This window comes from Phoca vitulina, unplaced genomic scaffold (genome assembly GCF_004348235.1).
Source record: "Phoca vitulina isolate PV1807 unplaced genomic scaffold, GSC_HSeal_1.0 scaffold4, whole genome shotgun sequence".
In the NCBI taxonomy this organism is placed as follows: Eukaryota; Metazoa; Chordata; class Mammalia; order Carnivora; family Phocidae; genus Phoca; species Phoca vitulina.
Window position 1 is genome coordinate 74,779,988 of NW_022589707.1, and position 18,405 is coordinate 74,798,392.

Below are 18,405 nucleotides of genomic sequence, written 5' to 3' on the forward strand. Positions count from 1 at the left end.
ACTTTCATGTAATTTGTAGTCATGGTTACAGCCATGGGCTGTCTCACCTATCTCTGAATAACAGCTTGATTTGTCTCTAGTTTATTATAAGAGTTGCATAATGTACTAGTAAAACCATGTCCCCAAAACACAGATGTATATCTACATAAAGATCAAAAGATTCTGGGCCAATATTAATTTTCTAAAGTCACATTTATTTCAAAGGTAAATAAATCAAAAATTATAACAAGAAGCAAATAAAATGTATTTATTGCTAGCCAGACACAGACAAATGCTACATGACCTCATTTGTACGTGTAATATAAAAAAGTCAGACTCATAGTAAGAAAGCAGAATGGTGGGTATCAGCAGCTGGGGGTAGGGGAAAGAAGATGTTGATCAAAAGGGTATAAACATTCAATTATGACATAAATAAGTTCTGGAGACCTAATGGGCAGCATGGTGATTATAGTTAATAGTGTACTTTGTACTTGGCATCTGCTAATAGGGCGTAACTCAAGTGTTCCCACCACACACAAAAAAATGGCAATTATGTGAGGTGATGGATATGTTAATTAGCTTGGTTGTTGTAACCATTTCACATTGTGTACATATATCAAGACATCACACTCTACACATTAGATACAATTTTTGTATATCATGCCTTAATAAAGCTGGAATAAAAGATATATTTATTTCTGTTGAAAGTATATTTCGTTCTTTGTCATACCCAAATAATGAAGAATAAACTAAGTAAACCTATGTTTGATATTGACAAAGACCATTTACATAAATTTCTATGAAACAATAACAATATCATATATTTCAATGATTAGGGTTCCTTTTTGTAAAAATATTGATTTTTAAGACACTAAATGCAATGACTGATCTATCCCATTTAACTTCCCATCATGATAAACACGCCTGAGACAGCAACAACAGCTCAGTAACACGCTTGCAGGCATGGGCACCTATGAGCTCGACCGTGACGTATCTGTTAGACTCGGTGGGACGACCCCCGCTTCCATTTCCTTCAGGTGATACCGCGTTTCCCTTTCTCTCCAAGGCAAGAACGTAATTGGTTACATCTGGTAGAGATGGTGGCATGGAATCGCAGGGAAAGGAAGAAAGAAACAGGACAGGCAATCCTGAAAACTGTTTCAGACAGTTCCAGGAGGGAGGGAAGGAAGGAAGGAAGGAAGGAAGGAAGGAAGGAAGGAAGGAGGGAGGGAGGGAGGGAAGGAAGGAGGGAAGGAAGGAAGGAGGGAGGGAGGGAAGGAAGGAGGGAAGGAAGGAAGGAGGGAGGGAGGGAAGGAAGGAGGGAAGGAAGGAAGAGGGAGAGATAGAAGGAGGGAAAGAAGGAAGGAAGGAAGGAGGGAAGGAAGGAAGAGGGAGAGATAGAAGGAGAGAAAGAAGGAAGGAAGGAAGGAGGGAAGGAAGGAAGAGGGAGAGATAGAAGGAGGGAAAGAAGGAAGGAAGGAAGGAAGGAAAGAAGGAAGGCAGGCCGGCTGCTGACCACGGGTATAAAGGGCATTGCTATCCCACTTCACATAGATAAAAGCAAGGTAAGAAAAAACTGTGTGTTTGTTTGTTTTGTTTTTTCACTTTTTGATGGTTTGATAAACTGAAGGGCACAAACCCGGGGGCCCCTATGATAATCTTTCAGTAAACCACTTTTTTTCTTTAACATAAGCAGTGGTTGATACGCATAAAACAGGAAAAGAATTAACTGTCATTTGCTCCTGACGGTGATCTACCCTGAACCTAACCAGCAGCAGCTAGGCCCTAAGAGAAACTCCCGAAACCCAAACTCACTCAAGACTGACTTGTAACTGGGCGCCTGGGTGGCTCAGTTGGTTAAGCGACTGCCTTCAGCTCAGGTCATGATCCTGGAGTCCTGGGATCGAGTCCCACATCGGGCTCCCTGCTCAGCGGGGGGTCTGCTTCTCCCTCTGACCCTCCCCCGTCTCATGTGCTTTCTCTCTCTCATTCTCTCTCTCTCAAATAAATAAAATCTTTAAAAAAAAAAAAAGACTGACTTGTGACTGAAAACTAAACATTTAAACTGATACAGCCATCATTTTAAAGATAAAATTAAGCAATATTCCTCTTACGATGTAGTTCCTCATAGCCAGTGAGAGGTTCAAATTTCTCCGAAAGATTTGGTTTTCTGTATTGCCTCAAGTAGGTGCTAATCTCGTTTGTAATACCTGTAACTTTTTTTAAAAAGATTATTTGAGAGAGAGAGAGAGAGAGAGAGAGAGAGCACGCACATGCACACAAGTGGGGGGTGGGGCAGAAGGAGAGGGAGACTCTCAAGCCGACTCCAAGCTGAGCTCAGAGCCTGATGGGAGGCTTGATCCCGAGACCCTGAGATCATGACCTGAGCTGAAACCAAGAGTTAGACACTTAACCGACTGAGCCACCCAGGCGCCCCTGTAATACTGTTAAGTGCTCAACTTTATTTACCACATAAATCAGTCTACTATATCCTGTTACAAAGCATCCCTTGTCCCTCTCTTTTAAATTAAAAGGCTCATTAATAGTGGTTTGAGTGGCCGCGTCGGTGTCTGGTAGAGGAGTGGGAGGTGGTGGCTGCGGCCTTTGGGCTGGGATGAACCGCGCTCTCGGTGGAGGCCAGGGAGCCGAGCCAGAGCCATGGCCAGTACAGTGGTAGCGGTTGGACTGACCATTGCTGCTGCAGGATTTGCAGGCCGTTATGTTTTGCAAGCCATGAAACATACGGAGCCGCAAGTAAAACAAGTTTTTCAGAGTCTACCAAAATCTGCCTTCAGTGGTGGCTATTATAGAGGTGGGTTTGAACCCAAAATGACAAAACGAGAAGCAGCATTAATACTAGGCGTAAGCCCTACTGCCAATAAAGGAAAAATAAGAGATGCTCATCGACGAATTATGCTTTTAAACCACCCAGACAAGGGAGGATCTCCTTATATAGCAGCCAAAATCAATGAAGCTAAAGATTTACTAGAAGGTCAAGCTAAAAAATGAAGTAAATGTGTGATGAATTTTAAGTTCTTGTTAGTTTATGTATACAAGTGCTAGCTTTTTATAATAAAATGCCTCAAAGCTACAAATTTTAAGAATGATTTGGCACAAACTAAACCAAAGCTTTGGTAGAAGTTTCTTCTTTGAATGTGAGGATTTTAAATGAGATTACAGAATATTTGGAGATTTAACATTCAGTAATTATAGATACCACTTGAATAGAAATTAGACCGTCTCTGGCTTTGAAGGAGCCCCCAATCTAATGGGATAGTGAAAAATTGGTAATTAAAATACAATGTGATATTAGGATGAAATTTGCATAGGTTGTTATAGGAGGGATTCATCCTATTGGGAGAAAAGGCTGCTCAAAGTTGAGAAAACCAACCCCACTGCTTGGAACCTTAAATTTTAAAAGTGAGTTTAGCCACAACTTTGATCTAAGAAATATATCTAATTATATAACTGGCAGAATTTAGATTTCATACATTAAAAATTGTTAACAGCATTAAAAAAAAAAAAATAGTGGTTTGAGCACTGTTTCAATTGATAGCTTTGATAGTTATCTTCCTAAATTTTACTTGTATAAAGTCATAGGTCAGATGTTGCAGTTTAATTTGTGACTGAATATCTTTATATAGGCTTATTAATTTAATAGTCAACATATATTTAATGAACATCTATTATGTATAAGAAGTTACGTCTGTAAAGTGTTTTGTCTCAGTACCAGTAGGAAAATAGAAAATTCACATTATTCTAATATTAATCCCAAGTATCATAATAAATAAATATATTTCAAAATAAATAATCTTCAAGTCGATTTTTATTACTGATGGCTCAAGTTTCTACAAGTATCCTCCTTGAGTTTTCTCTGAGTTTCTAGTATTAGAGCCCTTTTTCTATTCTTTGTTTTCCTTTACAGATATTCCATGATAGTGACTTTAATCATAACATTTTAACATAATATAGAATCTGAAAACTTAAGAGACTTTTGAACATTTCAAAAAAGTAGTGATATATTTTTTATACTCTTTTAATGCAGATTTCATTATGATTTTTAAAGTGATAAAAGCTCGTGGTAAAACAAAAACAAAAGTAATTAATACCCAGAAAGGTAAAAGGCTTCACCCACATAGCTCCTTTGTCTCTAAGGAGAGTTCACAGTCTGCTCTTAACTGTTCTATATGTACCCTTCAAGAAAATTTCTATGGATTTCCGAGCACATATATGTGGGTATTATAGGGGAGGTTAATGTTCTCCCCAACACTCTTAGGGTCTGAAAAGTAAACTGGCAAAAATTAATAGGTTAAAAACATACAGATTTATTTAACATAAGTTTTACATGACATGAGAGCCTTCATAAGGAAATGAAGACCCAAAGAAACGGTTCGACCTGAGGATATTTCTTTAAGATTTTATTTATTTGAGAGAGAGAGAGAGAGAGAGAGAGAGATAACACACCGGTGGGGGGAGGGGCAGAGGGAGAAGGAGAAGCAGACTCCCCGCTGAGCGGGGAGCCGGATCAGGGGCTCGATCCCAGGACCCTGAGATCATGACCCGAGCCAAAGGCAGACGCTTAACCGACTGAGCCACTCAGGCAATCCTCAAGCCGAGAATCCTCCGCTGGGCTTGAGGAAGTGTGAGCAATAATGGAGGTACCTGGTAGATTAAGGAGTGATGTAATTGTAGCAAACTGGGGAAAACAGCAAGGCCCGTTTTTCAGGGTCCTTCCCAGCATCCTTTGTTGTCAGAGATACAGCTACACTTTTCCTCTGGGTGTAGGGAGGGCACCTCTCCCACGAGGTCTTCATGGCCTGTTTCAGGGAAGAAGTGTGATGGAGAGGAGGTCAGAGTGATCTTTCCGCTTCTGCGGTTTTCTCAAAGTCCTTCAACTTCAGGTACTCAATATGCCGAGGTGTCATATGTCGGGGCAGCTTGTCCTAGAGTATATCTGTCACAGTCATCTCTCCTTACCAGCATGGAGACAACTATTTTACTAAGACTTCTACAAATATTATTTTGGCTTAACCAGGCCCCTACAAACGAACCTTGAGATTGGTGCCATTGTTTTGCAAATACCAACAATACTGAACCACGTGACCTCCTATCTTTAAAATACTCGTGCAAATTCCTGGCAGGGGATTTTCTGGGCCAAATTTTATGTGCATTTTAAAATTTGATAGATATTGCCAAATGAGTATCTAAGAACGTTGAAACAATTTACATTTCTACCATGACTGTACGAGAGGGTCTGTTTACCCAGACTCTCATCAAGCCTGAGTATAATCAAACTAAGTTTTGCCACTGCCATGAATTAAAAAAAAAAGAATTCTGTGCTCTTTTGACATTATTTTCCATTCTATATGCCTGTATTTCTTCAGCAAATGCCAAATAACTAAAATCAATGGTCAGATGCCTGATAAGTAAATTAAAATGGCCCTGATGCTTTCCTTTACTGCTAATCTTTAAGAAAGAGGGCAAATGCCAGAGGGAGGAAAAAGACCTAGTTGCATTTGACAACGCCCAGGTCAGAAGATATTCGCCACATAGAATGTGGACACAAGCTCTAAAAAGTAAGCTCGTCTTTTGTTCCACAAATGTACTGTAATATGCACTAGTCTAAATAAACTCTGTCTTGCAGAGCATTGAAGTTTTCAGCAGCAGTAATTATCTCTGTGTATTTCATTTTCTACTTTGGGAAAAGCTTATGATGCATGCAGAGTGCACATCTGAGTTCCCCAGATGTGGTCTAAATTACTCATATGCTAAGCCCTTTTATCTGGCTACTGCTGGGTCAATCGCCTGACATAGAGAAGAACAAAATGACATGAGTTTTCAAAGAATTTGAAATTGAATTGAGCTTATAGTCTGGCTTTGCCTTTGAAGACACTATTTAATGCAGTGAAGTTCTACTCAAAGTCTGAGATATTGTTTATTACTTTTTATTCTATATCCTAACCAATGAAAATAAAGTAAAAAAAGAAAAAATACTCTCATAGGCATTAGGCCTAACAGATCAAAGTAATTTACTCAGTCTCTAAAAAATATTTGTGCCTACATCACAAGAGAATAGCAACCATAAAAGAAACTTAAAAGCTCTTCATCAAAATACAGTTATTGCAATGGGTGGGTATTGAATCAGGATTCAAATTCAAATTTTGTTCAAATTTTTCAACACAGTTGATGTGTAAATAGCTCTATTTTGGCTACATAGCGATTACATTAATTTACGAAATAACTACAAACTTGGTCATTTTTACACTCTAAATTTTTTATAGATGTATTATTCCAATTTTGAAAATGTAAAATTATTGGGATAGTTTGGTGAAATTCAAGAAGTTCCCACATTCTGGTGAAAGTGAAAGCAGAAACAGAAATATCTGTACAATTTAAAATTAAAATAAAAATATGTTTTCAAAAACATATGTACAATTTAACAAAACTCATCATTAATTTGGTCAAATTATTGGTTAATTAAGGCAGAATGTGGTTTGTTTCAAAGATTCTTTTAATAAATATAACTGAGCAGTTTATCTGAGATGAAATAAATTCAAATTATGTAGATCTACAGTGACCTTTCTATAATCAACTGAGTCATAAAGTTAATTGATGCTTCATTTTATAGAATGAAACTTTGACATTTGTCTGGTTATCAGCTCCTCCTTCCTCAGCTTGAATCTGTGGTTTCATGTTTGGGCTCGTACTACTTTCCTATATATCTCTCTGATCTTTGTCTCTCTCACAAATTGTATCCTGCATACTAATGAAAGATTAATATTTTTTAAAAAGACCTTATTTTTTAGAGCAGTTTTAAGTTCACAAGAAAAATTAGGAAGAAGGTACAGAGATTTCTCATATGCTCCCCGCACCATACAGGCATGTTCTCCTCCACTATCAACATCACTCACAAGATTTGTGATGTTTTGTTACCAAGGCTGGACCTGCACTGACACATCATTATCCCCCAAAGCCCGTTAGGGTTCACTTTTGTTGCTGTACCTTCTATGGATTCAAGCAAACGTATAATGACATATATCCATCGTTACAATATCCTAGAGAGTATTTACATTGCCCTAAAACCTCCATGCTCTGCCTATTCATCCCTCCCCTCCTTCTCTACCCCTGTCAACCACGATCTTTTTATTGCTTCCATAGTTTTGCCTTTCACAGAATGTCATAAAGTTGCAGTCGTTCAGGACATAGCATTTTTATTTTTATTTTTTTTAAGATTTTATTTATTTATTTGACAGAGAGAGACAGTGAGAGAGGGAACACAAGCAGGGGGAGTGGGAGAGGGAGAAGCAGGCTTCCCGCTGATCAGGGAGCCCGATGTGGGGCTCGATCCCAGGACCCTGAGATCATGACCTGAGCTGAAGACAGACGCTTAATGACTGAACCACTCAGGCGTCCCAAGACATAGTATTTTTAGATTGGCTACTTTCACTTAGTAATTTGTATTTAAGGTTCCTATATGTCTTTTCATGGCTTCATAGCTCATTTCTTTTTAGCATTGGATAATATTCCATTGTCTGAATATTCCATTGTCTGAATAATATTCTACGATTTATCCGTTCACCTATAGGAGGACATTTTGTTGCTTCCAAGTTTTGGCAATTATGAATAAAATTGCTCTAACATCTATGTGCAGGTTTTTGTATGGTTGTAAGTTTCAACGCCTTTGGGTAATGCTAAGGAGCATGGTTGCTGCATCTTCTAATAAGAGTATGTTTAGTTTTGTAGGAGACCATCCAACTGTTTTCCAAAATGGTTATACCATTTCGCATTCCCACCAGCAATGAATGAGAGTTCCTGTGGCTCCCCATCCTCATCAGCCACCAAAGCCTCTGGGCCAGTGGCTAGAAAAAGGAAGGAAGGAAGGAAGGAAGGAAGGAAGGAAGGGGGGTGGGGAGGGAGGGAGGAAATGTCATGAAGGGATACATGAGAAGTTAAGCTGGAAGTGTTTTAGATTAAAAAGGAGAAGAAGGAGAAGGCAGGGGAGGAGAAAAGAAGAGGAGGAGTAGAGGGATAAGAAGAAACAGGAAGACAAGAAAGGCAGAAAGAGGAAGAAAAAGGGAAGGAGAAGGGTAGGAGGGGGACACATCTCTAAATTAGGCTTGGTACAAATCAACCTGAGGACAAAGTCTAAACATGAGAGCCTCTGATCCAGGTCTTTGATTGATTGTCTAGATGTGTTAATTCATAAGAATACATTTTTGTGGGATTAAGAAGCATACATTTTTAAAAAGCTGTATTAAGGTATAACTGACATCACAACTTGGACAGTGGGGAGTATACAATTTAATGAGTTGTGACCTGTAAAATTATCCATGAAATCATCAACAAAATCAAGTTAATGAGGGGCGCCTGGGTGGCTCAGTTGGTTAAGCGACTGCCTTCGGCTCAGGTCATGATCCTGGAGTCCCAGGATCGAGTCCTGCATCGGGCTCCCTGCTCGGCGGGGAGTCTGCTTCTCCCTCTGACCCTCCCCCCTCTCATGCTCTCTCTCTATCTCATTCTCTCTCTCAAATGAATAAATAAAATCTTTAAAAAAAAAAATTAAAAAAAAAAATCAAGTTAATGAATATATTGTCACCCTCAAAGTCCTAGTACCCCTTTGTAATTCATCACCCCTGCCCTCAAGCAACCAATGATTTGCTTTATATAGATTCATTTGCATTTTCCGGAATTTTATATAAACAAAATCATACAGTGCACACAATTGAGGCTTTCATTTGAAATCATCACTCTTAGATTAATCCAAACTCTTGTATGTATCAATAATTTATTCCTTTTTATTGCTGAATAGTATTCCATTGTATGATTTGCTTTATGCACTCACCTGTTGATGGATATTTGGGTTGTTTCCAGTTTGGGATTATAAAAAATAAAGCTGCTATGAACATTCTTGTACAAGTGTATTTATAGACATAAGCTTTTCTTTCTCTTGGGTTAAATACCTAGGACCTATATGACTGGATCATATAGTAGGTGTGTGTTTAATATTTTTAAGAAACTGACAAACTGTTTTGCAAAGTGGCCATACTATTTTATATCCCCACCAGCACTGTATGTAGCTTCCATTTCCTCCACATACTCTCCAACACTTGATCAAACTTTAAAATTTAAAACATGCTAATAGATGATAGTGATATCTCGTGGTTTTAATACGCATTTCCTCAGTGGTTAAGGATAGAGAGCATACTTTCATGTGCTTATTTACTTTCTTTGGTGAAGTATCTTTTCAAACCTTTTGACTATTTTTATTATTTGTCTTCTTATGATTGAGTTTTGAGAGCTCTCTATACATTCGAATACAAGTTGTTTATCAAATATATAATTCTTAGTAGTATACATTTAAACAAATATTTGCGTGCCTCAAGTAGAAAAAAAAGAATATTTAGGGTATTTTATATTTATTTAAAATAATACAAAACACACAAAAAGAACAACTATAAAATCAAAACTGTTGATTAGAAATCATATATAAATATAAATGGTTACATTCATACATATGCTTGTGTGTATAAACAAATCAGAAGAAAAGTCATTGACCCAGTAAGCTATGTCTACCATCGGAATAACATATGAAAGCAAGAAGTGAGAAGTTATAGCAGTAAAAGCTGCCACATGCCCTTGCTTTGATCTGGCCTTCTTCTCCTCCTATTCCTACAACCGATCATGGATAGTTGCCTGCAGTTCACATCATTAGCTATTAATGACTTGGTTAAAATTTCCTGTTGCTCAATCCACATGTCATTCTAAAGATCCATTTTTAGCTGCTATTAAAGACCATGCAGGAAAAAGGTTGACTATTTATGGACCAACCTTGAATGTATTTTCTGGCAGCATCAGCTGTGGTTCCACGGTTTCAGTGTTTAATCTCACTAGCTAGTCTAGACGATAACTCACCACGCCATTGATAAGCGCGTGGGTAAAGGCGAATCTAATCATTTAATGGGAAAACATTTAATGGGAAAGAACTGAGATAGTAGTGTTTCCTCCTTAAGCGACAAAACAATATTTAAAAGATATAAATAACGTAGTTGCTACCTAGCAATTTATTAATTCAGATCGTTTTATAATCATTTCTTTCTTACAATAAAAATAATAAAGCCAAAATCTCTTATTAGAAAAGAAATTCAAATTGGCACCATGCTGGACACCACCTAATGAGGTCTGTAAAATTACATGTCTGTATAAGAGAATTTAAAATTCCATAAATTTATCTGAGTAAAATGTGGACAAAGAGATGTAATTAGTCCAGGGTTCCTGTTATTAAGATTGGGAGATTTCATATGCGAATTCCATGATTTTATGGCTCTGGTTTGTGTTCCATTTTGCATCTTTTTTTTTTTTTTAAAGATTTTATTTAGTCATTTGAGAGAGAAAGAGAGAGAGAGCATGAGCAGGGGAGAGAGGCAGAGGCAGAGGGAGAAGCAGGCTCCCCACTGAGCAGGGAGCCTGACGTGGGGCTAGATCCCAGGACCCCGGGATCATGACCTGAGCTGAAGGCAGACGCTTAACTGTCAGAGCCACCCAGGCGCCCCTCCATTTTGCATCTTTACGCAAAATAATGGGCATTGATCAAATATACAAATAAAAGGGGCATAGAGAATTTTACGGCGCTGTTCACTCCTTCAGTCACTACTGTTGTTTGGCGTCTATAGTTCTGTCTGTCATCTTACCAGTCACGCTTGTTTTGTAGTTCTCTTTTTTCAAGTTTTGACTTTGTAAACCAAAGAAAAATTAATCTGATTTCTTGTATCTCTATTTCCTTTTTATTAAAATCTTGATATCAAAACCTTTTACGGAGTCACTCAAATATTACCTGACCCCGTAAATAAGTAAACCAAATGCACACTTCTAAAAAAAAATCCATTAAAAAAACAGAAATTGCACTATTGGGGTGTTCTCAGCAAGAGTAATACATCTTGACTACAGTAGCACGTTCAATAGCTTCCTTAATAAGTTTACCGTTCAGAGAAGGACGGTATTTTATTTCAGAAAAACACATTTCACCTGTCCTTTGTTTTTGTTGTTTGAATTAAAAAATTGAGTCTCCACTTTGACAGCAGAAGTATCAAATATAAAAGCTGGAAGCAAACTTTAGAGTTGGTTAATCGAGCTGTTGAATCATGAAAGCTAAAATATGGAGTTCAAATAAGAAATTAAGACCTATAGAAGCTAAAGAATATTGTTCAACATCTCAAAATCATATTCCTTTACCCGGAAAAACTAAAGTGAATATGAATCAATTTTGAAAGGCTGTATGTTAGACTTTAGGCCCAAGCTCTGACCCTCTGTTTTATAAGTGAGAGCTTAATATAATAAATAGTTTTGATTAATGAATAATTAAGCCTTCCTGTAATGTGATCCAAAAACAGCTGATCTCATGGCAAAAGTTAATTTTACAGGAATCAATGTGTTCTTGAAAGAGGTCAGTGTCCTGCCCCTTTTCAATAAAGTACCCTTTGTTATGCAGCAATTATTTCTTTGAAGTTAAAAACTGTGATGCATAACTATTTGTGGTATGGATAGCTACACGTTTATAGTGTCACCCTAAGATAAAAGTTTTACAACTGTGTTTTGCTAAGGGAAGAAGAGCAAGTTGGCTGTTTATAGTAACACTCCGTAAATAGTCCATAAATATTTGTTGAAAGAATGACTCATTAAGAAACAAATTCAAGTGACAAGATGAAAATCTAAATTTGCCTTTAAGTTATTTGTGCCAGGATCAAACAAGCACATAAACTAGCGATAAGTTTGAACATAGTTTGAAGGTCTAGTCTTGAGTAATATAGAGTGACTTGGAAGAGTGAATAAATATGATCAAAAATGACCTAATAAAACAGAAGAGTGTAGGAATAATTCCATGCCATCTAGGACGCTAGGTTCCTAGTTGGGGGAATTAGCCCCTTGAGTGATCAAGCCTTGGCATACAATGCCTACCTCATCTCTTCTTTATAACCCTCATCTCTTGCTGTGTCTGCTCCAGGAAAATGTATTCATATGCTATTTTTTTATTTCCACTTTTATTGGTCTCATGACTAAAAATAGATAACTTACTATATTACAAGTTGTCCAAAATTCACCCTTAATTTAAGCTTGGCTATAAGTAAGAACTATTTATTTCTACTTATTGGGTAAGAAAAACACATTCATTTCTGACAGGGCTACTCACTTGGTCCCCAAACCATTCTTTCATTTCTTGAGAAGGTATTTTTCCTGTGCTTAGTGAACATGAACTTGGAGCTTCCTGGGCTCCGCCCACAGAATTACACTGTACCCTACTCGTCAGAGTCAGATTTCCAAAACTAATTATACTCAGCTCCCTCCTATTATTGAATGCTTCATCTCATGTGGGCCCTCATAATTTCTATAAAAGCATACAATTATTTTTCCCCCAAATTTACTTTCCAGCCTCATGAGTTTCCTTACTTGGCCTGAGTGTCGTGTACATTTGTCATTGTTATTATTAGACCGAAAGAAATGTAAATGTTTATGTACTCTGTATAAAAAATGTTTGCACAGGGGCGCCTGGGTGGCTCAGTCGGTTAAGTGTCTGCCTTCAGCTCAGGTCATGATCCTGGGGTCCTGAGATTGAGCCCTGCATTGGGCTCCCTGCTCAGTGGGGAGCCTGCTTCTCCTTCTCCCTCTGTCCCTGCTTGTGCTCTCTCTCTCACACACTCTCTCTCTCAAATAAATAAATAAAATCTTTAAAAAAATTTAAAAAATTAAAAATGTTTGTACACTATTTTGAACCTAACCAGAGAGAGTTTACTCCAAAAGCTCACAAGATTCAAGGGAGGGCTTTCCTTTCTTTCTTTCTTTTTTTTAAAACTGGATTGTGCCCCTCTGAATTTCAAACTCTGTAACCTAGCATGGCAGTTCTCCAACTGTACTCTAAGGACATTTGATCTTTTGAGATATCTGCAAGATCAAAATCATGCATAGGTAAAAGACCCATTCAGTGTTCTAGATAAACCAACGGATTTTATGTGAAAAAGAAATGTTTATTGAAATCTTTTTAGATTCTACATTGCATCTAACCTTTAAGAAACTACACTTGTTGGGGCGCCTGGGTGGCTCAGTCGTTAAGTGTCTGCCTTCGGCTCAGGTCATGATCCCAGGGTCCTGGGTTCGAGCCCCACATCGGGCTCCCTGCTCAGCAGGAAGCCTGCTTCTCCCTCTCCCACTCCCCCTGCTTGTGTTCCCTCTCTCGCTATGTCTCTCTCTGTGAAATAAATAAAATCTTTAAAAAAAAAAAAAAAGAAAGAAACTACACTTGTTAGCTTTTATGTAAAAACAGATTTATTCACAGATATAATTCATATACAATACAATTCAAACATTTAAGTGTACAGTTCAATGGCTTTTAGTACATTCCCAGATATGTGAAACCACCTCCCCAATTTTAGAATATTTTCATGAGCACAAAAAGGCATCTCATACCCTATGACGATCATCTCCCTATTGTCCCATCTACCCCAGCCCTAAGCAATCACTAATGTACTTTCTGTGTCAAAGGATTTGCTTGTTGTAGACATTTCATAGAAATGGAACCAGACAAGACTTGACCTTTTGTAATCTGACTTTTTTTCACTTAGTACAATGTTTTCAAGATTCATCCTTGTTGTGGCATGCGTCAGTACTTCATTCCCTTTTATGGCCAAATAATATTCCATTATATAAATAGACCACATTTTTTTATCCCTTCGTACATTGATGGACATGTGGATTATTTCTACCTTTCAGATATCATGAATAATGTTGCGATAAACATTCATACACAAGTTTTTGTATAGACATGTGTTTTCATTTCTCGTGGGTATGTCACCAGGAGTGGATTGCTGATTCATGTGGTAACTCGATGTATAAGTACTTGGGGAAACACAGACTGTTTTTTAAAGTGGCTGCATCATTTTAGATTGCCACAAGCAGTATATGAGGGTTCCAATTTCTCCACATTGTCATCAGAAGTTGTTGTTATGTATCTTTTTAATTATAGCTATCCTATTGGATGTGAAGGAATAGCTCACTGTGATTTTGATTTTAATTTCCCTGATGACTAATGATGCCAATAATCTTTTTATGTATTTATGATCATTTCCTCTAACTTCTTTGGAGACCTGTCTATTCAAATCATTTGCCCATTTTCTATTTATTCATTTATTTATTTATTTAATTTATATGCATATATATATGCATGGTATATATACACGGTATATATAGATATAGATAAATACTGAGGCATTCCATGTATAAGTCTCTCTTGCTGTTCTACTGTTCTCTCTATCTTTGGCTGTTCAAAAGCTCTTCAGTCAGCCCTCAGTCCCTCAGTTCTTCTTCAGGAAGGATTTTTCTATTAATAGGTATAATTTGGAGTGCTCCATGGAGGAGGTGAGTCCAGGGTCTTCCTATATTGCCATCTTGGACCAGAACCACCTACTTTGCCCATTTTTAAATCGTTAGTTTCTCTTTTATTATTTAGTTGTAGGAGTTCTTTATAGATTCTAGATTCAATTCCCTTATTAGATACATAATTTGCAAAGATTTCTCCCCCTGTGTGGCTTATCTTTTTACTTTCTTGGTAGTGTCCTTCAAAGAACAAAAGTTTTCAATCTTCAAAGTCTAATATTTTGTTTTTCTTGTGTTGCTTATGCTTTTGATGTCATATATATGAATCCATGGCAAACCCAAAGTTATGAAATTTTACCCTTAATTTTTTTAGACTTTTTAGGTTAGATCTTATATTTATGTCTTTGATCCATATCGAGTTATTTTTTTTGTATATAGTATGACATAAGAGTCCAATTTCATTCTTTTGTATGTGGCTATCCACTTGTCCCAGCACTATTTGTTGAAAAGGCTATCCTTTCTCTCACTAAATGACCTTGACACTCTTGTTGAAAATCAGTTGACCATAGACACACGGGCTTCTGTCTGGACTCTCAAATCGATTTCATTGATACATGCCTACCTTATACCAGGACCACACTATCTTTATTACTGTTACTTTGTAGTAAGGTTTGAACTCAAGAAGTGTGAGTCTTCCAACTTTATTTCTCAAGATTATTTTGGCTACTTCGAGTTCCTTGCAATTTGATGCAAATCTTAGAAACAGCTTGTCAATTTTTACAAAGAAGCCAGCTGTGATTCTGATAGGAATTGAGTTGAATCTGTAGATTAATTTGGGGAATATTGCCATCTTAACAATATTAAGTCTTCCCATCCACTCCTTAAGTTTTGCTGAAGTTCCAAAAACAAATATCCATAATTATCTGAAAAGGCTACTAAGAGACTCTTTCTGTTTCCAAATATTTATCTTGCAAGGTTAGATTTTCTTCATTATTTCAGTCAAAATAAGATGCTAAATGCAGAAACATGTATGAGAATCCAGCCATCTTCTATAAAGCCAGATATTAAAGAGATTTGCAAAAATGTAAAATTATCTCGTAAGGTTTTTGTTTGGGGAAATATAATTATTTTTCATAAAAATGTTATTGTAAAAGTAACTGGGTTCTTCTTACTTTCCAATTAATTAATAAATATTTTTAAAATTTCCTAGCTTAAATTCGAACATGGTGTAAGTATCAAAGGATACATAACCCGTATAACCAAAATCTCTTTGGAATCTTCAATAAAGGGATCCTAAGACCAAAATGTGAACAGTTGGTTTAATACATTATGTCTTTTATTGTTGGGTCTGGTCCATTTTTTTGTGCATATCCTTTAACATTGAGTGTCCTACAACACAATCTTCACATCAATCATAAAAAAAACCTTGCATTTCTTGCAATGTATCAAGCTCTTCCAAATCTCTAAGCCTTCTCATCTGCCGGTGCTTCTACCTGGATGAATACCCCATTGCTTTCCCCCATCTTCTTTATATGTCAAAACTCCTTCAAAACTTGACTCAAGCCCCAAATTGTCCAAATTTGCCTTCTTTCCATGTGACCAATTTGCCTGCTCCTTAGATTTTTGTTTTACTCTCTATAGATATTGTAAACTCCCTAGAGTAGGAAACTCCATCATATTAACTTTCATATACACAATTAGCACATTATAAGTGATAATTAACATTTGCTAATATATAATCCTATAATACCACAGAAAATCACTATACTTATTAGAAACTAGACCCATAGTCTATGTATTATTGAATGTTTTTTATAAAAAGAATAAACAATTGCAAGTATAATTATTTAGAATAAAAATTTCCAGGAAAAAAAAGGACTACATAAAAACATAGGGATTTTTCATTCATGAAATATAATCCTCTGATGTTTTGTTACCTAATAAAGATAAACTAGCTTAACTAAAATAAATTATTTTTTAAAAAATAAAATTAAAAATAGTACCTTCATTAACTTAATGGTATTGAATTATTTGTTTAACATATGGGGTAGAGGGCACCCATAGCAACCTCCCCTTTAACAAAACATATATGAATACTTTGTTATACTGATTTTTCAGGAAAATTATATCTCTGTATAGTCATAAAGTCTCCCTTTAATATAGAACTTTTAAATTCTTCAATATTCGGTTACAATAAAACTGTAAATTCGCTTTTTAGCTACATGATATTTTGTGAACAAGTTCAGTGAGATCAAATAAATACCAAAGATGCCATTTTACCATGGCTTGCAATTATATAGATTCAGATGTCTAAGATTTGAATTCGTGATGGCAAAATTACAACAGGCAATAATGTATATTATACCATAATTAGCCTATGACATGGGTGTTACATCTCTCTTTGGCATAATAATGCGATTTGATGCATCTCCTTCTTTATAAATTTCTGAGAAGTCATTAGGTAGAATACAGTTTGAATTTTAATGGTAAGGAAATAGCTTCAGAAAACAGTCTTCGGAAAGTCAGTCTTCTAAAGGTCTCATCATCATGCTATGGGAGACAGAGCAATAAAGCATTTTGATTGGTTGAAAATTGTTATCATGTTTCCGGAAATGCACTATGATTATGAGCCCTAGGAAAAGGAAGACTGGGGATATTAGTAACATTGGACCAGTGATTAGACAATTTAAAGTAACACATAAGGGAAAGAACAAGAAGGCTAATAAAGAAATGAAGATTTAGAAAGGAAAACAGGCTTCTGTGCTTCAGTTCTCACACATAAGAAGGGCTTCCTTCCTCTATTAATTTCTTAATCTGCATGTTAATGAAGAACAGGGGTTACACCAACTTGTTATTTATCAAAATTAAAAATAAAAGAATGGAGTTGCCTAGAGTTTAGGCCCTAACTCTCCACTGATTGGGATAAATTATGAATTATAAAATCCCTCTTCAAGAAGATGGGAAAAAAGGAAAATGTGCTATTTTATCCTTTAATAATTCCTAGCTTTTAGACTGTCAGCTAGATAAAGAATTCTTAAAAGCAAGCTTGAAATTACATTTAAGCACAGTAGAGAATAGACAGTAGTCTACATGAAATTATTTTGGGGGTACTCGGAGATCTCCCCTAAAACATTTTCTTTATATACTTTGTAATGTCTGAAATATTTTTCACAAAAAACACTCTTTATTTCATAATTAATTAGAGGCAAATAGCTAACACCCATATCTTTTGGAAAGATGGAATATTGCATAAAATTCATATGTTATAATAAAATAATATGAGATCCTTTGATAATTATAGGGAGGTGGTTTCTGTGATGAAGGATGCACAGAGGGATCACAGCAGAGTATATATAATAAAGCCAAAGGAGGAAATTAGTGGAAAAAAACCTCATGATTTTGTGCAGGCCCTACATAAAATTCTCGAGTTCTACAACATGCTGAGTGCTACTGAGAAGTAAGTCAAGTCTCTTTCTCTTAATTTTTTTTTAAGGTTTTATTTATTTATTTGACAGAGAGATAGCGAGAGCAGGAACACAAGCAGGGGGCGTGGGAGATGGAGATCTTTCTCTTAATTCTCTCATACTTGATTGGAGTATTTGAAAATAATAGTGCACATCTAAAGGTCAGTCATGGATAATAATGTATTCAGGGTCTCACTGTGGACCTTAGTGTCTTTCCTCTGATGCATGGGGCTCACCCATTTTGGCGTCTTGTCATGGAACACACTCAACCACCTTAATAAGAAGCTGAAAAGCATACAGGACATAGGAAATGGAAGCCAGTGGGTTCCCTATTGACAGTAATTTTGTATCCAGATCCTCGCTAGAGACAGCAGCAGGTGATATATTTTATCGTTGGCTTTCAGGAGGGACACTGCTATGAAGGAACAGAATATGTACTCTTCAACTTAGTGACAGTAATATGGAAGGGACTTGCTGGCCTGAGATAGAGGAGGATTGCTTGAAAGCCATGTTTCTCTACCTTTTTAAAAATTATTATTATTACCTTTTAGACATTTGTTCCCTAACGACTTCCCGTGAAATTTTAACACCAGAGATGTAC

At 36.6% G+C, this 18,405-nt stretch overlaps 1 protein-coding gene across 1 annotated transcript; it reads left to right on the plus strand.

Annotated features, from left to right (window-relative positions):
• Window positions 1–2,626: 2,626 nt before the first annotated feature.
• Window positions 2,627–3,070, plus strand: LOC116630593 (mitochondrial import inner membrane translocase subunit TIM14-like). Its single transcript, XM_032401282.1, has one exon. It carries the CDS (start codon window positions 2,638–2,640, stop codon window positions 2,986–2,988), a length of 351 nt encoding a protein of 116 aa, XP_032257173.1. The 5' UTR covers window positions 2,627–2,637; the 3' UTR covers window positions 2,989–3,070.
• Window positions 3,071–18,405: the final 15,335 nt, after the last annotated feature.